Here is a 22,402-nt window from a genome sequence, read left to right on the forward strand (position 1 = left end):
TTTACTTAGTAACTGCCTTCTAGAACTTTTTCCTAGGGAGCTAATCCAAAAACTGTTTAAAGGAAGCGCCCGCCTGGCTCAGTCGGTAGAGCATGCAACTCTTGATCTCGGGGTCCTGAGTTCAAGGCCTACGTTGGGTGTAGAGATTACTTAAAAAAAAAAAAAAAAAAAAAAACCTGTTTAAAGATAAACATATGTGAGTGCCTCTGTATATATTTATGTAAATAAGGATAACCATCTAAGCACCATTCAAAAACTAGAAAATTTACATAGCAAATAAGAAAGGATCCATTAAGAAAGTCATGATTGGTGCATAAGATGGACTACGATACAATCAATGAGAATTATATTGTATTAGAACATTTAATCAGGCTCCCTGCTCCGTGCTGAGTCTGCTTCTCCCTCTGCCCCTCACCCTGCTCGTGCTCTCTCTCTCTCTTGCTCTCTTTCTCCAAATAAATAAAAATCTTTAAAGAACATTTACTGAGGAAATGTCATCATATATTAGTTAAGTTCTTTAAATATATACAAAATATATATACCAGTGTAAAGGAAGAACAGACACAAGAATGTTAACAGTAGTATACTTGATATCTGGAACAATGAACAATGAAATAATATTCTTCCTTTCTTTTGTGTTATCCAAGCTTTCTATATTTTGGGTTTTCACAACTTTCTATATTGAACATCTTTTATTCTTGTAAATAAATGTTTTCATAATATATATTTTTTCTAAGAGCTCCTGACAAAATTTTAAACTGTTAAACTAAAATTACTTCAAAATGGAAACAAAATGTACTATACACTACAAAAAAAAAACACCCAGCTTAGAACTACCTTCCTTAGAAAGAAGATAAAAGAAAATTACCTTCATCCCCAAAGTGGAACAGACCAAGTCAATGATAGCACTAAGTTGGTTGCTATGAAAGTACATAGCAACCAATAACAACATCTCCCCAAAAGAAGCAGAGACACCAGAAGTACTGTTGAAACAAAAAAGAAAATATGAATTTCCAAAGAGGATAAGAAACACTAACTGCAACAAATTAAGTCATCTTACCTTTCAAAATATGCTTCTTCTTTTATCATCCAACTTAGCCACACTACCATTAGCTGCTCCTGTTCAGGTGTACTATATAAAACATACAAGAAAGTCACTGGCTTAAACCAGGTATACTAGCATAAGAATGAGAAAACATTCTGGAATTATTTTTAGCAGAAATTATTTTTTCCTTCCTATTTTGAAATATCAATTCAAATTAATTGCTTGTTGAAGTGGCCATTAACTGTCAATGAAATATGAAGTAGTTCCAGAGATGAAGAATAAGGGCCTTTTGCTTTTCTTTATGAATGTGAACAGTAAAACCCTCTCAAAGGCTTAATTACTGCATCTGCAAGTTGGAGTGAAATTCCTCTCATTTTTTAGAAAAGACCTTCTGGGATTAAAATGGTAGAACAACTGTATTAACGGTTAATATTTCATATGAAAAAAATCTAGAGTTAAAGCAGTCATCAAGAAGTCACAAACTGAGTAGTAGAGCAGTTCCAAGGAAAATAAATTAAAAAAAAAATTTTTTTTTTATTCATTTGAGACAGAGAGATAGAGAGAGAGAGCATGAGCAGGGGGAGTTGCAGAGGGAGAGGAGAAGCAGGCTCTCCGCTGAGAAGGGAGCCAGATGTGGGACTCAATCCCAGGACTCTGGGATCATGACCTGAGCTGAAGGCAGAGGCTTAACCATCTGAGACACCCAGGCACCCAAGGAAAATAAAATTTAATATACAGAAACATTTTTTTAAGTTTTTTTTTTTTAATTTATTTGACAGAGAGACACAGCGGGAGAGGGAACCCAAGCAGGGGGAGTGGGAGAGGGAGAAGCAGGCTTCCCGCTGAGCACCCGCTGAGCAGGGAGCCTGATGCGGGGCTTGATCCCAGGACCCTGGGATCATGACCTGAGCCGAAGGCAGATGCTTAACAACTGAGCCACCCGGGAGCCCCTTACAGAAACATTTTGAGCAGAACTCAAAATTATAGAGAAGTAAGTGATCACTATTCAAAGAACAAGAAAAAAGATCTATGGGTTCATGAGACATAAAAAATGATTAACAATGTTTTTAAAAGGAATTCCAAGACTTACATTAAAAGGTACAAGTCAACTTTGACTTGTGAAAATAATTTTGATTTTCTTCTACTTTACTGCAGTGTAAATGGGTAAAACAAAAAGTAACTGAAAAGCCTGCTATCCCATGCTAAGAAAATTTAAAAGGTCATTCTCAACTATAGCTAAACCATTCCACTAATAAAAGACAGCATTACATAATAGAAAGATAACAGCCTTTAGAGCATGGCAGAGCTCAGGAGGAATCCTAACTCTATTAATTATTGGTAATGAGATCTCAAACAAAAAATTTAAATGATCCTTCTAAACTTTAACTCTCCTATCCAAAAATACAGATAGAAATACCCACCTTCTAGAAGTAATGAAGATTAAAGATAATGTTTAGCAATTACTTCAGGTAAAGAGAAAGGAAAGCACTTGATTCTATTACCTAATTTCACACCCTCCTAAAACTCCAAACTACATTAAAGGGATTTTCCCAAAAGGCATAAATGCATAAGATGATACTGAGGGAGGACAACACAAACTACTAGGAGCGACAGCACATTCTGAAGAGTGGTAACTAACTCAGCAGACTCAAGAAAGCAGAATACTAAACTAACATGAGGGAAAAGCTAATCCACTTTATACCACAGCATCCCCAGAGAGCTCAGGAACTGACAGCTCCAGGCATTTCTGGGAGGGAGAGTGAAAACAGACTAAATTAAAAAGATCAACAGTCTATATAGGAGTAGACCTCCAGATCACCTCCTCCATTTGACACAATTAGATGAATCCCCATCCCCCAGCAGAGAGAAGACTGGAGATTTGTGCTCTGGAGATGGTGAAAGAGGATGTCTCTGAACTGAGGATCAACCAGGGATATCTGGGACACCATTCTAAAAGTAGAATTAAGTGAATGATTATACTGCAGGTTTAGATCCCTAGCCCTTAACCCTCACTTTTTAACTTTGCTTATGGGTTTCTTTTCAGGACTTTACTCCCCAGGCAAGACAAAAGTCTTCTCTAAGAATGTGATAAGCCCAAGAGTTTCCGAAAGAGCCACCTATGCATTAAAAGATTCAATCTGCTTTTTAGTTCCTTACTCTTTTTTTTTTTTTAAGATTTATTTATTTATTTGAGAGAGAGAAAGCACACAGGAATGAGGGGGAGGCGCAGGGGAAAGAATCTCAAGCTGACTCCCCGCTGAGCGCAAAGCCTGATGTGAGGCTGTATTTCACAACCCTGAGATCATGACCTGAGCTGAAATCAAGAGCCGGACCCTCAACTGCCTGAGCCACCCAGGCACCCCTCCTACTCTTAAATATAAACAATCAAGAATGATCAAAGCCCTGAAAAAAAATTTCTAACTTGAAAAATAGAGACCAAAAAAAGCAGGAAAAAAAAAAAACTTAGAGAAAAGCAACAATACTAATAAAACTTCAATCATCATGATTAATATCAGAAAAATCATGCCACCATGAAGCAACAGCTACCGTACAGAAGAAATAACCAGAAAACAAAAAAGAGCTCTTAGATATCAGAAGTGACAGAGGATTAGAAGTTGAAAACAAATCCTTGAAGGTAGAATGAGCAGTATCTTTTCAGAGTGATAAAAATGTTCTAAAATCAGATTGTGGTAATGGTTGTACAACTTTGTAGATATACTTAAAACTACTGAATTGTACATTTTAAAATGGGCAAATTGTATGGTATGTAAATGGTCTCTCAAGTAAGCTGTTTCTTAAAAAGTAGAACAAGACAAAGATAAGGAAAAGAGGAAAGGGTAAGAAAATAAGATAATCATTTCAGAAAGTCCAATATCCAAGTAAGAGATGGTTTTGGAGGGGCCCCTGGGTGGCTCAGTCGGTTGAGCGGCTGCCTTCGGCTCAGGTCATGATCCCAGGGTCCTGGGATCGAGCCCCCCATCGGGCTTCCTGCTCCGCGGGAAGCCTGCTTCTCCCTCTCCCACTCCCCCTGCTTGTGTTCCCTCTCTTGCTGTGTCTCTCTCTGTCAAATAAATAAAATCTTAAAAAAAAAAAAAAGAGAAGGAGCCTGAATATCTTGAGAGGAGGTTCAGACTGGCAGAGCTTGAAGTTGCATCAAAGTAAGTACATAGAATAAAGAGCAAATGAAAACCAAACAAACAAAACACAGGATAATTATTAAGACAAAAAACAAGTTTTGCAGAAGAAAAGTTATCATCTACTGCGTGGCTGAGCCCCCAGGAGAGACAATCTGAACAACTATATATTTGTCAAAGCAAACTTGCAATATAACCGTACTGGGACAACGGGAAGATGGGAAGGATATGTAGATACTCTGGGGGGAAGACAAGAAGGAGACAACTAATTCCTCATCTCTCATTGTAGGAAATCAACGATTACTCCTAAAATCGAAAAATCAAAACCATGGCAAATATGAACATGTTATTTAAAGATGTGGAAATAAAAACCAAAAGAATCAGCTAAAAGAACTGAAGAAAGTTGAAGTCGCCTTGAGGGAAGGGCAACAGGATGGAAGGGAATAGGGACTGCTCCTCGCATTACCAAATCTTGAAGAACTAGAATGACTCCTTCAACTGGCATACAGCAGATGCTACTGAGGCCATTTACTAAAAGATAATACCACCTACCATTCCTAGACCAATTTTTCTAGTAAGCTCTCAATTAATGCTATACGTGCATTTCAATAAACAAAAGCAGACCCTCAGAAAACAGAGCAACCTATATAGAAAGGTACCTGACAAGTGTAGAAAAGGCCAGCAGCATACAAAAGGAAAGCGAAACAAAGCGAACTCCAGCTGGCGTAGCAGGAGGACGGCTTGTCATCAACTGCAGCAATTGCTCAGCTTCTTCTTCAGTTGGTCTAAAAAAGGGATATATTATTAGGCTTTACTTTTGTTAGTTGAGAGAGGAAGGGAGAAAAAGGAACTTCCCAAGAGTTTAACTTTTCAGATATAAATTCTGAGCTTTATAATGATACCTTCCTATTTATAAAATCTTTAATACCTTAAATCATTAAAAGCAGAACTGTTGAGCTTACAATGAGGGCTTTTCCTCAGACACAAATACACGCAATCCTCACTTGGCACAGTAGTGTGGGACCATAAAAATAACCATGCAACCTGAAACTATGCATCTTGATTGAAATAACCAATGGGGAAAGTTAAATGTTCATGACCTTTAAAATTTGCCAAAACGTCAAAAACTCTGTCAGTCATAAGGCATAGGGAAGTGAAAAAAAAACAGCAAATATTTATATAGTGCTCTATAGTTGAAAATATTACAAACACTGGGAATTAAAGTGGTTTTTTTTTTTAATTTATCAAGAATAGTTTGAAAAGCCCTTGCTTTATTCTCATTGTATATCTTTTTTTTTTTAAGATATTTTTTATTTATTTATTTGACAGAAAGACAGAGAGCACAGGTAGGCAGAGGGGCAGGCAGAGGGAAAGGGAGAAGCAGGCTTTCTGCTAAGCAGGGAGCCCGATGCGGGGCTCAATCCCAGGACCCTGGGATCATGACCTGAGCCGAAGGCAGCCACCTAACTGACTGAGCCACCCAGGCGCCCCTCTCATTGTATATCTTATAATGTGGAGTGAACCTCTTTCTCACGCCTTGATGAACTGTCATCTCCCTTTCTAAGTTCAGATCTAATTCCAACATTTTATCCTTTGTTATGTTCAGTCATGGAATATCTAAGAGTTCCTTTCATGTGAAGATTTTTGCCAGAATCACCTCCTCTGGGGCTTCATCCTTTTTTTCACAATGACTTTCCTCAATCATGTTGACAAGGGCACCTTCACTAAGTTCTTCTGCTATGTATCTAGGGTTTCTCAAATGGCAGCTGCATCGACATTGTCATGATCAGCTATTCCATTTATGTTTGGTTCAAATGCCACTTCCAGTGTTACCACCGTACCATCGTTTCTTTGCTACACATTCATCTTTCTTGGCCAATTTCTTCTTTCAATTATTTTTGTCAAATGACACATGGATCTATCACTGAGACAAGGCAACAGTACAACTCTGCACTTTCCTGTCTGTTCATCAGCTGAGTAATAGATTGGCAGTGACTGGTCCCCAACAACTTTAAAAGAAATGAGGTGCGTCTGCTATTCACAGAGCGTCTTGTGGCTTGAAGGGCTCTCGGCAAAATTTGTATATCATACAATTATTTGGTCAATGTATCACGGTAACTGATATATTAGCTGTTGAGGGAACAGTGTTATTTAACTAAGCCAACGCTAAGTTTAAGTTAGTGAAATTCAGAGACATGCAAAGTGAGGACTGTATGTATAACGGTTGAGGTCATTATTCAAAAGGATGTAGTGCAGTGACTCCATAAGAAACCTTGTGCTTAATAATCACTACATATCAATTTTAAATAATCTGTGATCTCAGTTGTGAAAGGAAACAGGAGAGATTTACTTCAACTAGCTGCATGGGCTCAATAAAGTATCACTCACATATCATTCACTTTAGTCATGTCAAGCTGTGGTAAAGTCACAGGTTTTCTTAAACTGCTCTGGCCCCTCCCATATCCACATAATTCTATTTACAATCCGACAAAAATAGATGGATACATCCCCCCGGGAACGTTTTTGCCTTAGGACTTTATTCTTAATATAGGCCAGCCCACTGCCTAAGCCCAACAGAAAACCCAAATCCTCAGAATAAAAGGCCTTTGGCTCACTTTCTTGGGATTAGAAACAAGAAAGTAAAATGATAAAAAGGTAAAATATCAAATTATTGAATACTTGAGTCCAGCGATCCCCATCAAAGCACAGTACAGACGTAAGAGCGCACTGGCTTTCACAACATGCTCTTCTTTCAGCCCCGAATACACAGACACACTGGGCTCCATCTCCACATCAGCTTCTTCCACAATGCGGGTACTTCTTACTGTGGGAAGAATGCCCATCAACTCCAGAAGAAGCTGCCTTCTCATTTGCCAAAGGACAGAACTACTGGTCTCTCTTTTTCTCTGTAAAAATATGGACCACAAAAGGAAGGAAGCATGGAGCACTTAAGGATGCTCAAACGAAACTCCCCCGTTAAACATTTAAAACCGACCCATTTGAAGAGGCTGTCAGAACTGCAGAATCTCATTTTAACCAAATGAGCAAACTCAAAATTCACTGATTCCTTTGAAGAATACTCACCTTAATCTGGATTGGCTGCACAGAAAACACTAAATTAATGACAATTTGAACTGTAAACTATCATTTAAATGGTTAAACATTAAACTTGCAAATACATAATGACTAAAGGAGTCATCTCTGATACAGTAGAAAGTGCTCAGATTTTGGAGACAGAACATCTTGGGTTTAAACAATAACTTAGTCATTGATTATGTATGCTTACCTCTCTGAACCCCACTTTCCTTAATGACAAGGAAGTGAGTATTTTATTAATAATATTTAACTCCCAAGGGTGTTGTAATTAGGAGTTTACAAATCTATCACCCTCACAGTTCTTCAAGCAAGGATGTCTTAGTCATCTATTACTTGGCAGGGCCTACCACTGTGCCTTACACATAGCAAGCACTCAGTATCTTTTATACTGATGAATGAACAAAAAAATACATATGAAAGCAGTTCTAAACTGTAAAAAACCAGGCAAACGTTAGTCATTTTTAGAATGTTTCTAAGTAAAATATAATAAGCCTGCATTTTTAATAGGATTAGGTATAAATAAGAGAAATTTACTGCACACAAAGGACAATTACAAACAAGATGAACATACCAAAGTGCTTAACACAGTGCCTGACATATAGAAAGCGTACAATAAATGTTCACTTCCCTTAAGCAAAGCTTAAATTAGTTCTCAAAAAAAAAAAATTGTTCTCAAATGGGCTAGAAATAAAGTAGAATTTGGAATATAGAAAAGTATGGTGAGCCAGTAGCATAAAAAAATGATTGGAGGACCAGGCAGTACTGTCTAATTCATTGATTTCAACAAGATAAAAATCAGTCTGCACAGAGTCCTTCATAGGAACTCTATTTACAGAGTTACCATGAAATGTTCTTTTTTTTTTTTTAAGATTTTATTTGTTTATTTTGAGACAGAGGGACAGAGGGAGACGGAGAAGCAGACACCCTGCTAAGCTGGGAGTCCAATGTGGGGCTCGATCCTAGGACCCTGAGATCATGACCTGAGCCAAAGGCAGACGCTTAACTAACTGAGCCACCCAGGTGCTCCACCACGAAATGTTCTTTGAAAAAGTAAAATTTCTTATAATTTAAAAACTGTTGCAAAATATAATACATATTCATCAATAGATGAATAAACAAATAATACTTGTATATACATACAATGGAATAATATTCAGCCTTGAAAAAGAAAGAAATTCTGATATATGGTACAACATGCATGGACTTTGAAAACATTATGATAGGGTGCCTGGGTGGCTCAGTCAGTTAAGCGTCTGCCTTCAGCCCGGGTCATGATCCCAGGGTCCTGAGATCGAGGCCCGCATCGGGCTCCCTGCTCTGTGGGGAAGCCTGGTTCTCCCTCTCCCACTCCCCCTGCTTGTGTTCCCTTTCTCGCTGTGTCTCTCTCTGTCAAATAAGTAAATAAAATTTAAAAAAAAAAGAAAACATTATGATAACTAAAACAAGCCAAACTCAAAAAGAGAAATACTGTGTGATTCCACTTATATGAGGTACCTAGAACAGTCAAATTCATAGAGATAGAAAGTAGAAAAAAGTTACCAGGGGCTGGAAGGAAGTAGGAATGGGGAATTATTATTCAATGGGTACAGAGTTTCTGTTTGAGATGATGAAAAAGTTCTGAAAATGAAGAGTGATGATGGTTGCAAGATATTGTGAATGCCACTGAACCACAGACTTAGAAAGGATTAAAACAGTAAATTTCATGTCATGTGTATTTTACAATAAAAAATATATATTAAAATTACAGACTATAATAACTTATTCTGATGACAAATCTAACCCAGAACCCTAGAGATTCCCAAAACTCTTTCAGAGGGTCCAGAGGTCAAAAACATTTCCTTAAACATTATTGGCCGCTTCTATTCTCATTTTCTCACAAGCGTACAATAAAGCTTTCCAAAGGTTCTATTAAGCCAGACATTAAAGAGATTTGCAAAAATGTAAAACAATACTACTCTTCTCACTAAATTTTTGGAAAATATGGTTATTTTTCATTAAAAATATGTTCATATTTAATACAGTTATTATTTTTAAATGAATTAAGTAGAGGTGCCTGGGTGGTTCAGTCGGTTAAGTGTCTGCCTTTGGCTCAGGTCATGATCCCGGAGTCCTGGGGTCAAGCCCCACATCGGGCTCCCTGCTCAGCAGAGAGTCTGCTTCTCCCTCTCCCTCCTCCCTGCTCCTTCTCACTCTCTCTCTCTTTCAAATAAATAAAATCTTTAAAAATAAAAAAATAAAAATAAGTGAATTAAGTAAATATTTCAAAGTTTTCAGTTTTCGTTTCTTTTTTTTTTTTAAGATTTTTATTTATTTATTTGACAGAGACACAGTGAGAGAGGGAACACAAGCAGGGGAAGTGGGAGAGGGAGAAGCAGGCTTCCCGCTAAGCAGGGAGCCCCATGTGGGGCTCGATCCCAGGACCCTGGGACCATGACCCGAGCTGAAGGCAGATGCCTAATGACTGAGCCACCCAGGCGCCCTCAGTTTTCGTTCCTAATATGTTAAATATCAACAGATAAAAGCACATAAACAAAAGCTCTTTAGTAACCCCCAGGATTTAAAAAGTCAGGAGTTCCTGAGACTAGAAGTATTGAGAACCACTGCTCTAATGACATCATTCTAAAGGTGTTTCTTTCTCTTTTACTAGTTGCCAAAATATCCTGATTCTTAGCCTATAAGATCTTTAAACCCTCACCTGCTGTCCATTTCGGATAAAAGTTCCAAACCAAGTCCGGACTTTCGCATTTATTCCAAGAAGCAAACCGCTAACAAAACAAACCAAGTCACTCACTCCATCTTCACTAGCTTCATTTTTAGTATGATCCAACGTCAAAGCCACTCCAAGCCCTGGCAAGTGACATTCTTCCACCTAACACAGCAAAGAAAACAAACTGAACTGAGAATCATAAGGAAAGGGGCCAGGACACTTCAGTGTTTAGATGTTTTAAAGCTTCTAAAGTTTAGAAGAAGGCATATCCCAAAACATAAAAACCCAGAGAGGATGGTAATAATATATCCAGTATATAATTCCAAATTGCTACAAGATTCTAAAACCACCCTGGGAAAGTTTCTGATCATAATACAAAGGCTTTTGTGTCATAAAAATAATAAGATCTCCTACCACCATCCCTCGAACTTTGAGGGCCTGAGAGGGATTCATTTTACATAAGAAGCGTAGTGCATCTGTCCTGCGCCTTCCTCCAAGACTTTCTTCATCTTGTCGTTCTCCATTTTTTATCAGACCCCTGCAAACTGAACATTTAATAGCCACTATTACTTTAAGCTTTCAAGTAAGATGTTAGAAACAATTTCTTCAGCCTTTGAATTAATCATTTATGTGGAATAGACACTATAGAAGAAAATGATCAGGGAATTTGAAAGCACAGCAATAGAAACTGGCTAAAATAAAGCACAGAATGAAAAGAGACTTAAAAAATGAACAGTGACCTATGGGGCAATATCAAGTAGTCAAATATAATTACAGTCTCAAAGAAAAAGAAAATGGAGGACAAAAATATATTTGAAGAAATTTTTTTCAAATTTGATGAAAACTATAATCACAGAAGCTCAAGCAGGATAAATACAAAGAAAATCATATTGAGACCAATCATAATCAAAATTCTGAAAATCAGTGGAAAAGAGAAAATCTTAAAAGTAGCAGAAAGAAAAAATAAATAAAAGCAGCCAGAGAAAAAAACAAACATACACAGAGGAGCAGAAATCAAAACTACCACAGACAACAGAATGACATCTTTAAAGAGCTAAAAGAAAATGTCAACCTAAAATTTTATACCCAGTGAAAAATATCTTTGAAGAATGAAGACAAAATCAGGTTTGTTTTTTTCAGATTAAAAAAAAACTGGAAAGCAGCACCTGGCTGGCTCAACCAGTAAAGCATGACTCTTAATTTCCAGGTTAAGGGGCACCTGGGTGGCTCAGTTGGTTAGGCGACTGCCTTCGGCTCAGGTCATGATCCTGGAGTCCCGCATCAGGTTCCCTGCTCAGCAGGGAGTCTGCTTCTCCCTCTGACCCTCCCCCCTCTCATGTGCGCTCTCTCTCTCTCTCTCAAATAAATAAATAAAATCTTTAAGAAAAAAAAAAATTTCCAGGTTAAGTTCAAGCCCCTCATTGGGTGTAGAGATTACTTAAAAATAAAATCTTTTAAAAAGTAAAAATAAAACTTGAAAAGCTGGAAAAATTTGTTGCCAACAAACCTGACCTGCAAGACATGTTAAAGGGAAATTATACCAGATGGAAATGTGAAGCTATAAAAAGGAAGGAAGTGGGGCACTTGGGTGGCTCAGTCTATGAAGCGTCAGACCTGATTTTGGCTCAGTTCGTGATCTCAGGGTCATGACACTGAGCCCCATGTCAGGTTCCTCATTGAGCGTGGAGCCTACTTAGGATTCTCTCTCTCCTTCTCACTCTCACTCTCCCTCTGTCCTTTTCCCCTCACTCACACTCTCACTCTAAAATAAAATTTTATACATATATATAATTAATCGCTAAAGCAAAAGTAGTAACTATGTATTCTGAGTCTTGTAACACAGGTCAAAGTAAAATCTATGACAACAGTAGCATAAAGGACAGGAGGGGGAAATAGAAGTATATTACATTATATGTAAAGAGGTAGAAAATCACTGAAAGTAGACTGCCATAAATTAAAGATGCATACTTTTTTTTTTTTATTTATTTTTTCTTAAGTAGGCTCCATGTCCAGCGTGGAGCTCAACACAAGGCTTAAACTCATGAGCCTGAGATCAAGACCTGAACTGAGGTCAAGAGTCGGTCGCTTGGGGCACCTGAGTGGGTCAGTCAATTGAGTGACCGGCTCTTGATTTCAGCTCAGGCATGATCTCAGGGTTATGGGATCAAACCCCACCTTGGGCTCCACACTCAGCTCAGAGTCTGCTTGTCCCTCTCCCTCTGCTCCTCTCCCCACTCACACTCTCTCTCTCAAATAAATAAATAATCTTAAAAAAAAAAAAAAGTCAGACACTTAACTGACTGAGCCACCCAGGTGCCCCAAAGATGCAGACTTTAAACCTGACAACAACAAATGAAGAAATAAAAATGAAAAGAAAAAATTAAGCAAAGACGTATAGCTAATATGACAATAGTGGAGATAAAATGGAATCCTAAAAATTTCAATCCAAATGAAGAAAGGAAAAGGAAACAAATAGAAAACAAATAGCAATATGATATACTTAAATCCAACCACCACAATAATCACATTAAATGGTCTATGTAAAGGGTCTAAACTCTCCAATTAAAAAGCAGAGACTATAACTAAATTTAAAAAAAAGATTCAACTATACTTGTCTACAGGAAACCCACCTTAAAGATACAGATTTTTCAAAGAGATGGATATATACCATGCAAACAGTAATTGTAAGCTGCTATGGCTGTATTAATAAAGCAGACTTCAAAAGAAGGTATATTACCAGGGATAAGGAAGGACATATCATAATGAAAAAGAAAAAGGCTCAACTCATCATAAAGATATAACAATCCTAAATGTACATGGACCCAAACACAGCTCCAAAATTAATGAAGCAAAAACTGACAAAATGAAAGGAGATTTTGTTTGGAGGAAATTGTTTGGAGACATCAACACTCCTCTCTCAGTAACTGACAAAACACATAGACAGAAAATCAGCACTAGCACAGTTTTTACAAAAGACTTTTATATATCTTGTGATATTCAATAAATCTCTTAGAAATGTAAGGGAAACGTTATTATTAATATCTCATTTTATATATGATAAGTATCTTGATGATTACCCAAAAAGGAAGTGACAAAACTAGAAATTATGACTGCCACATCCAGTGTTTTTTTTCCTCTTTAGCTCCCAATTCACAACCTTGCTCAAAAATGCTTTTATTTTTATATCACACAGACCCAAACAACAATCTCCAATCAGTAGTAGTTTGAAATAGAGGTGAAAATTTTAGTTGATTTTTCTCAATTTCAACTTTTCTGCAAACTGACAGCAATAAGGCTAAAACACAAAGGGTTTGATTGCTGCTATTTCTGATTACATGCTATCTTGCATTGCACTCTGGATGTTTCACAGATATATGTCTTCTTCCCTTTGCTCCATGAACATAGGGTTATAGCTTCTAGTTCTTTAATATTTTTACTCTCCTATTATAGTACTGGTGTCTAGTGACAAAAAAATTTTCTTGCACACTCACCGTACTTAAATTTGTAATCTCAAAACAATTTTGAAATCTTCTCAACATTTCTACAATGAATAATCACTAATAAATTTTCCAAAGATAAAACCTCAAATAAAAGCACATAAATATTTCTTCTTAGCTCAAAAAGCAGGTCCTGTATCTGCCCAAAAAAATTTCTTCAATATCCTATTTTAAAGTAATATTTACCTTCATTAAAACTATCAGGAACATTGGCCACCAACAGACATAAGAACCAGGCACCATTTCTAACATGTAGCAAGGCTTCAGCTACATCTACTATAGGAAGCAGGGAAGGGAGCTCTACAAGAAAATAAAGTCAATGTTACTACTAAGGAGTGATATTTCATTGTATTATACATAAGCATTTTTTGGACATTTCACAGATGTCATCTAAAAGCAATTAAGGTACTTTCTTTTCATAGTCTAGAGCTGAATTGTCCAGTAGGATAGCCACCAGCCACATGTGGCTATTTAAACTAACTGGGGTGCCTGGCTGGCACAGTGGATGGAGCATGCAACTCCTGGTCTTAAGGGTTGTAAATTCAAATTCGAGCCCCACCCTGGGTGTAGAGATAACTTAAAGATTTTTTTTTTTTTTAATTTATTTGACAGAGAGAGAGACACACAGCGAGAGAGGGAATCCAAGCAGGGGGAGTGGGAGAGGGAGGGAGAAGCAGGCTTCCCGAGGGGCAGGGAACCCAATGCAGGACTCGATCCCAGGACCCCGGTTCATGATCTGAGCCGAAGGCAGACGCTTAACAACTGAGCCACCCAGGTGCCCCGAGATAACTTAAAAATAAAATCTTTTGGGCGCCTGGGTGGCTCAGATGGTTAAGCGTCTGCCTTTGGCTCAGGTCATGATCCCAGGGTCCTGGGATCGAGTCCCACATCGGGCTCCCTGCTCAGTGGGGAGCCTGCTTCTCCCTCTGCTTCTCCCTCTGCTTCTCTCTCTCTCTGTCTCTCATGAATAAATAAAATCTTTAAAAAAAATAAAATTTAAAAAAATAAAATCTTTAAATTAATTCAAATTAAATTAAAAAAAAATAGTCAATCCCACTAGCCATATTTCAAGCAATCCGTAACCACATGTGGCTAGTGGCTACTACTACACTGGAAAGCACAACACGCACCACTGCCACTGTGACACTGGACAGTGTGGGCAAGAGGGATTTTCATGAAAATCTTTGCATTTTTATGTCCTCTTTCTAATCCAATCATTCAAAGTTAATAATTTGAAATATTTCAATCCCCTCACAGGTTTTGTCTTAACTTTAAACAAAATTGGGATTATATTCTACTTATCATTTTACCTTTTGTTTTTTTCACTTACAGATTATGACCATTTTCCAAAAGATCATTAAATTCCTTCAAACACACTATGTTAATGGCTATTTAACATGCCATACTATGGAAATAGTACAATTCACTTAATCATTGTCATACTACTAGCCATTTTTGTCTTAACATTTTAAGGTGCATTTTTATAAAATATATATTTACATAAAATAACACAATTTCCAAGTTAAGAAGTTACACAGTACCATTTAACAAGAAACTATGAAGGTAATGTATCTTAGCAGTCATTACAGTACCTGCTTGTAAAATACAAAGTACATCTGCAGCTTCCTCCAAATACACTGGACTCTCAAACAGCTCAGATGACTTAAAAAAAAATTCTCCACTGGACTCAGACACCTTAAAAAAGAAAAAAAGAAAAAGAAAAAAGAAATGATGAACTCTATTAATTTCAGATAATGTACTAAATCCCTTACTATTTTTATAATTATTTATTGAGCTTACAGACGTTTCTAAATATGTTATTAATATACTGCAGCAGAATATGCAGTATTTCATAAATTTGAGCCGCTTTAATCACAGTCACATTAATTATTATTCAGACATGGCAATATGGGTCTCAATAATTTATTTCTATATAAATATTTGGAGATATCTGGAATTAAAGATAAGACAAACCAAACAAATGAACCAGGAATGCTACCTACAAAACTTACAGCTCGGGATGCCCGGGTGGCTCAGTCGGGTTAAGTGTCTGCCTTCGGCTCAGGTCATAATCTCAGGGTCCTGGGATCAAGTCCCACATCAGGGTCCCTGCTCAGCAAGGAGTCTGCTTCTCCATCTCCCTGCCCCCCCCCTTTGCTTGTACTCTCTCTCTCTCTCTCACAAATAAATTAAAATTAAAAAAAAATTTTTTTTTAAAGTTATAGCTCAAAAAAAGGCAAGAAATGGTAAACTTAAAGCAGTATAACAGATATAAATTATGTTCAATTGCAAATGAACTGTAGGAAAAACAAAAACTAAACATGTAGATCAACAGAAGTAGCTACTAACTTTTTTAAAAATTTCCTACAGCAGCTTCATCACACTTCCCATTTGAAGAGTTCTGAACCAAAATACTGGAAACCTCCCAGGGGAGAAAGGTCACTTATTTTACAAGATCCATCAAGTTAGATATTAAGAAAAAGGTGTAGGAAAAATATTGACTGAAATTAAGGCTATCAATATAGTAGAAAAGAATAGAAAGAAATAACTGTTTGTAATACAAAAACATTTTCTAAAAGATATTAACATATATATTTGAATTAAAAAAAACAAATAAATAGGGGCGACTGAGTGGTTCAGTCGGTTAAGCAACTGCCTTCGGCTCAGATCATGCCCCGCATCAGGCTCCCTGCTCAGCGGGAAGCCTGCGTCTCCCTCTTCCACTACCCCTGCTTGTGTTCCCTCTCTCGCTGTCTCTCTCTCTAATAAAAAAATAAAATCTTTAAAATAAATAAATAAATAAATTTTTAAAAATAAAGATTTCTAACATATCTTAAAGACTGCACCAACTGCACCCCCCAACCACCACCAGTATTTTCCTTGGAAACAGAATTTAGAGTTGTTCAGTCTGCAGTTTATAAAACTAAACTTTATTTATTATAAAGTAACTGACCTTGAAATTCTAAGAGTAAATAATTTTTGCCTCTGAAACTCTGGGCTTAATATATAAGCCATCTTAATATGAAGATCCAGCTTAATTATTTTTATAGTAGAACCCCGACATGCACAAATTAAAATTCAGAGTTTCAATTAATCATAATTACCCAAAAGTCCATGAACTAAGTAATCTATCATTTTGCTGACATTCAAAGTTGAATAGTTTTCAATAGTGTATAGCTGCAATTCAGTCATATAGTGAGTAAGCCTAGCCAATGATCCCACATCCAATTTAGCTTTGATATTCCCTATTCATTGATTATGTGAGATAATGAATGCTCATTCAGTGTCTAAAGGAATCACATACATTTTTCAGTTATGTTTTATAATATTTTATGAGGAAAATCATACCCTATAAAGATATTATCAAATTTGGTAATTTGTAGAAGTCTTGAGCTATATACCCTTCTAAATATCAAAAAGCCATTGTATGGAGTCCATGCAGAAAAAAAATCTCTACAGTAGAAAATGCAGAATAGGTATAAATGAGAGAAAATAGTAGAGAAAGACAGGCATTTAACAGCCTTTTAAGCCTTTCACAGAAAATACGTTCAAAACGAATAGAAATACGTGTAAAGGAGGATGCAACTTGCCTGCCTTCTAGCCTGTTTCTACTTTCTTTTTTTTTTTTCTTAAGATTTTATGTATTTATTTGTCAGAGACAGAGGACAAGCAGGGGGAGTGGCAGGCAGAGGGAGAAGCAGGCTCCCCACTGAGCAAGGAGCCCCATGCAGAACTCGATCCCAGCTCCCGGGGATCATGACCTGAGGCGAAGGCAAGTGCTTAACACACTGAGTCACCCCGGCGTCCCCTGTTTCTACTTTCTATGTGCAGACAACAAATCATGCATATTCTGATGTGTGATTAAAATAAATGCACCTTGTTCATAATTGCCAGCAGTTCACTAAGCACAAGACGCAATCGACGAGGCGAATCACTGTGTTCAAACTCCAACGTCAATCCATGCTGAAGCTGTGATACCAGGATGCTCTCTCCACTGCCTCCTCCAAGTTTATGCCTAATAAAGTACAAATGTGTAAAACAACTATCATGAGAACACTGACACAGAAATAAAATTATCTTTTGTTGAAATAATCTACAAAAGAATGTGTGAATTCTTTTCATACATTTCATGAATGTAATACTTCTGAAATACTATTTAGTTTGCCTATTTCAGGGATTCACAACCTATATAAAGACTCCAACTGATAGTTAACACCTACTTCGATGAACAACAATGGCTTGCTATTGGGATTCACAATGGGTAGGGAAGAACCAAACAACTCTCCAGATTTTTGGGAAATCAATGTAAGCTCAAAAAGCCTGCCGGGTGATTCCAATAAATACTTCTATTCTAGGGGAACTTACCCTACCCACTTCCCACTGAGAGTAATTGATCTAATCAGTTTAGCATGAATACAACAGTATATGTAGCCAAACTTCTCTCTACACATTTTAGAATACAGAACTCAAAAGATCCTAAAATTTTAACTATAAATAGAAAAGAACTAGGTAAAATGCTCTCCAAAGTTTAGATTCTCAGTCTTTTCTGGGAAAGTGCATCCAATAAAAAGTCCTAAAAGCTCCAAAGAAATATTTGATTCCCTGTTCTTTGATAAATCTAAGTAAATCCCAATCCACATATTATATAACACATTACCTAAGCTGCTGTTCTTTGCTGGCATCCTGTTCTAAGGCATGAAAGTCCACAGACAACAACGCAACAATGGAATTGACAGCTTCCACTCCAGAGAGAAGACGAAGGATCAGTTTTTTATCCTGAGCCCAGCTCTGGCTCTGGTCAGCAGGCGCACAGAGCGCCATCCGCACCAAGCAGGGCAGGAGAAGTCTTAATTCCGGATCACTTAAAGATGCTAACCGAACAACATCCACCTTCTGCATTGCCTCAAAAGCAAAAGGGCTGACAAACTGAAGACTTGTACACTCAGCCATTATCACTGTTGATCCTAATGATAAAAAAAAAAAAAAAGAAAGCAGGTATAATTCCTACATGTATGAACGCCCCTCTTTTTAAAAACTCAGAGAAACGTGGTTTATCTTTAATAGGCCCCTATGCTGGCTAGGTTTCTGGCACAATTAAAGGCTCCCTGTGTTTTTACTCCCACCTAAAAATTGAGAAAGAAAACAGAGTACATTAATATCTCCTCCAGCCCTAGGGATCTTCTATTCTAATACTTATTTTGCAAAGAAATATGAAGCTCAGAGAGATTAAATAAGAGGCATATAGTGATGACTAGCTAGTGGCAAAATCCAACGCTGAATCCCCATCTGCTTAATCTCAGTCCAAGACTTTCTCCACTGCATCAATCATCTGAGCACCAAAATGCAAATAAAAATGAGTAGTAAAGAATGTTCTTCTTCCGCACCTCTTTAGTTTTTTATGCCTACTCAACAAATGTAAAGAATTGTTAGGTTTCTCTTTCCCACCCTCCACGAGTCAATGGACGCTAAAATCTCCTCACTAACCAAAAGCAATGCCAGAATCAACGTTCTGGAGGCCATAACACTATCCTAATGTCCCTTGTGTTGCTTGGGGAAAAAGAAAAACAGCTGTGGAGGTGCAATTAGCTATGGGAGAAAGATGAATTCCGCTTGAGCATTTGTCTTCACTAGTATTCAGAAGCCACCCCCTCCAAAAAAAAAAAAAAAAAAAAAAGGCAGGGAGTAGGTGGCAAAGCCATCCCCTCTAAAACCCACAGACTAACAAAATCGTGGGTTAACAGAGTCGTGGTCAGAAACGTTACTTTGTTTTTCAGCAAGAGGCGCTGGCCTTTTAACAGAGGGGCGGGCTGAGGGAGCGGAGGCACCAAGCCTGTGTGTGCTCGCAGATTTCGCCCTCAGCCTAACGAGAACCAACCAGTCCCTCTGGCAGAGAAATGTAAAGCCAGTGACCGACGTGGACCGGGAAACGCGCTAAAGCCTGAGAGGCGGAAGCTTCATACCTTAAGATTTGCCCTCCAACCTCCCGGGACCCAACACGGATTCCACGCCCTAGAGGCGGGACGCGGTAGAAATCTAGAGCGCGATCCGAAGTTGGGCCTAGGCGAAAAATCCCGATTCGCCAACCCTAGCTATGCCTTGAGTCGTCCCAGGCACCAAAAACCCAGACGCCGGGACCAATGGGGTTGGCAGTGCGATAGACTGTATGGGGACACCGCACAAGCACAAAGGAAGAACCCGCGCTGAAGGGAGGGGAAAGCGGAGGGGGCTGTTTCAACCTGCAGCCAGCACCTTCATTCATCCCCAGCCTCTGGCTCCCGTCGGCCACCGTACTGAACTGAGAGGACGGCAGGCTGCGAAAGGAAACCCAGAGACGTCGGCGTTGATGCAACGGTGCGCGTGCGCGGCCCCACCCCTTCCTCCCCGCAGTTGCCCAGCCTAACTACACCACCCTCGACTCGGAGATTTAGAATGGTGCTTCTCCAGAGGGTACTTAGTACCTGTGTCCTTTTGGATTAAGTCCTTAAGCCTCTCCGAGCTACAGTTTCATCGTCACAGGATTTTTGTGGCGCTTGAATGAAGTAACGTATGTAAAAGAAATGTTAAAGTTGTTTCCACTATTCTTTGACCGGAACACTTAATGGAATCAGACAGTACTATCTCCATCTCTGCCTCTGCCCTCCTAGCACCAAAGTTCTAGAATCCTAGGATTTCTGGGTGAATTTAAAAACTAATATTTTCCTGAGCTTTCTTCCGCTCTTGACCTCACACCCTCAAGGTCGGGAGTTAAACATCTTACTTTCAGGGTTCTGTACTTTATGGTCAAGGGTTAGGGGATGGGAAAAATGGGTGAGGGGGGAGTGGGAGGTACAGGCTTCTAGTTATGGATGAGTAACTCCCTCACAACATAGAAATTATAGTCAGTGGTATTGTAATACCTATCAGATGGTAGCTACACTTGTCGTGAGCATATAGCATAACATAGAGTTGTCCAATCACTATATTGTACACCTGAAACTAATGTAACATTGTATGTCAACTTTACTTCCATTTTAAAAACAAAAACCAAAAACTTAGGGTCCATAGATCCTTAGAAAGTGATGGATGGAGTTTCAGGAATTCCCTAGAATCTGCAAAATTGTGAGTGCTTGGCATTTCTGGAAGGAGAGTCCAAAACGTTCAACAACCTCTCAAAGGGAGTCTAAGCACCCAGAAAAGATTAAGAACTACTAATCTCTATATATTTTCATACTATTTCTAGTTCCTGGTACAAGCAGCGTGCATTTAGCACCTTCTCTTTACCAGCTATTGTGCTACAAGCTGGAAGCAAAAATATTTTACAGAGCTGCAACTTCATACTGTATAGTTTCCAAGGCTTGCATAGAGTGATAATCTAATAAAGTCTGCTTTCAACATTAAAAATAAATCAGCAAAGGAAGAAAAGAATTAATGTGTGTTGCAGTGTTTCTCAAACTTTTTTCCACCTGACCTACAGTAATACATTTCCTATTGTGACCCAGGTCACACATGTGCATATATACCCACATTTTTTTTAAGATTTTATTTTTTTAAGATTTTATTTATTTATTTGACAGAGAGAGACACAGTGAGAGACACAGAGAGAGACACAGTGAGAGAGGGAACCCAAGCAGGAGAAGCAGGCTTCCCGCCAAGCAGGGAGCCCGATGTGGGGCTCGATCCCAGGACCATGGGATCATGATCTGAGCCACCCAGGTGCCCCAAGATTTTATTTTCTTAAGTAATCTCTACACCCAACACGGGGTCTGAACTCACAATCCCGAGGTCAAGAGTTGCATGCTTCACCAACTGAGCCAGCCAGGCACCCCTATACCCACATTTAAATGGAACAAAATTTTTATGGAATAATACACATTCCACATGTTACATGTTCTATTTCTTTTTCTTTTTAAGATTTTATTTATTTATCTGAGAGTGACAGCATGAGCAGGGGGAGAGGCAGAGGGAGAGGGAGAAGCAGACTCCCCAACACAGGGCTGTACAGGGAGCCCAACACAGGGCTAGATCCCAGGACCCTGGGATCATGACCTGAGCCCAAGGCAGATGCTTAACCAACTGAGCCACCCAGGCGCCCCTAAAAAAAATTTTTTTTAATTGCTGGTCACTACACACTAAAACTGATTTCATAGTCAAGAGACTTACAAATTGTAAATTGTCATTTTTAAGCAGATATTTAATAAGAACATTTATTGGACAGTTGCTAGGCACTAGTATTTTATATCTCTTATCTGATTTAATTCTCTGAGGTAGGTAATAGTCTCTATTTTATAATTGTGGGGAAATTAAGACTGAGAGCGGTTTAACAATTTAATCTCCCTGGATGATCATTTCACAGGGGGAGAATGAAGAGAAATCAAAGACTGTTTTGAGGGGTGAAAGAGGAGAAAGGGGTTGTGAACTAAGTGATTTTTAAGATCTCTTCCAACTCTAGTTTATGATCCTGTAATCATTAATGGAGAAACAACATGCAGATACATCTCAGTCTATGATCAGCAGATCAATTTTCCCAACACCATTGGTTGAAGTGACTTTTTTCCATTGGATATTCTTTCCTGCTTTGCCTAAGATTAGTTGAGGGTCCATTTCTGGGCTCTCTATTCTGTTCCATTGATCTATGTGTCTGTTTTTGTGCCAGTACCATACTGTCTTGATGATTACAGCTTTCTAATAGAGCTTGAGGTCCAGAATTGTGATGCTGCAGAAGCAGTTAGCCAACTGAGCCACCCAGGCATCCTGTTCTTCTCCTCCAGTTCTTATCTCAGTGAGTGTCATCCACTACCCGGAATTGCTCAGAGCCAGAAACCTGGAAGTCATCCCAAACTCCAGCCTCTCCCCACTCATATCCATGTAGTCAGAGTATTTCAAATCTACATTGTAATGTTTGCCAGTGAAGTCATTTTGACAATCATATAGAACTTAGTGAAAA

The 22,402-nt window shown here is 38.3% G+C and overlaps 1 protein-coding gene across 5 annotated transcripts in view; it reads right to left on the bottom strand.

The window, feature by feature from the left end:
* INTS2 (integrator complex subunit 2) overlaps positions 1 to 19,812 on the bottom strand; it is a 53,241-nt gene extending 33,429 nt beyond the window's left edge. For 2 of the 5 annotated variants that reach the window (XM_073879526.1, XM_025851379.2), the window contains exons 1-11: positions 19,716 to 19,791; positions 18,137 to 18,443; positions 17,356 to 17,494; positions 15,072 to 15,174; positions 13,666 to 13,779; positions 10,397 to 10,527; positions 9,971 to 10,144; positions 6,859 to 7,085; positions 4,839 to 4,964; positions 1,061 to 1,132; positions 869 to 983 (exon numbers count right to left, since the gene is read on the bottom strand). In XM_073879526.1, coding sequence (XP_073735627.1) covers positions 869 to 983; positions 1,061 to 1,132; positions 4,839 to 4,964; positions 6,859 to 7,085; positions 9,971 to 10,144; positions 10,397 to 10,527; positions 13,666 to 13,779; positions 15,072 to 15,174; positions 17,356 to 17,494; positions 18,137 to 18,443; positions 19,716 to 19,734 — 1,527 coding nt within the window. In that variant the 5' untranslated portion in view covers positions 19,735 to 19,791. Of the gene's footprint in view, positions 1 to 868; positions 984 to 1,060; positions 1,133 to 4,838; positions 4,965 to 6,858; positions 7,086 to 9,970; positions 10,145 to 10,396; positions 10,528 to 13,665; positions 13,780 to 15,071; positions 15,175 to 17,355; positions 17,495 to 18,136; positions 18,444 to 18,735; positions 18,925 to 19,439; positions 19,639 to 19,715 lie in introns of those variants that run through there. The other 3 variants (XM_025851380.2, XM_025851381.2, XM_073879524.1) reach the window with 3 other exon arrangements.
* Between the last annotated feature and the right edge of the window lie 2,590 nt (positions 19,813 to 22,402).

The sequence above is a fragment of the Callorhinus ursinus genome, unplaced genomic scaffold, assembly GCF_003265705.2.
Source record: "Callorhinus ursinus isolate GAN/ISIS: 27379988/994484 unplaced genomic scaffold, GSC_fseal_2.0 scaffold34, whole genome shotgun sequence".
Lineage (NCBI taxonomy): Eukaryota > Metazoa > Chordata > Mammalia > Carnivora > Otariidae > Callorhinus > Callorhinus ursinus.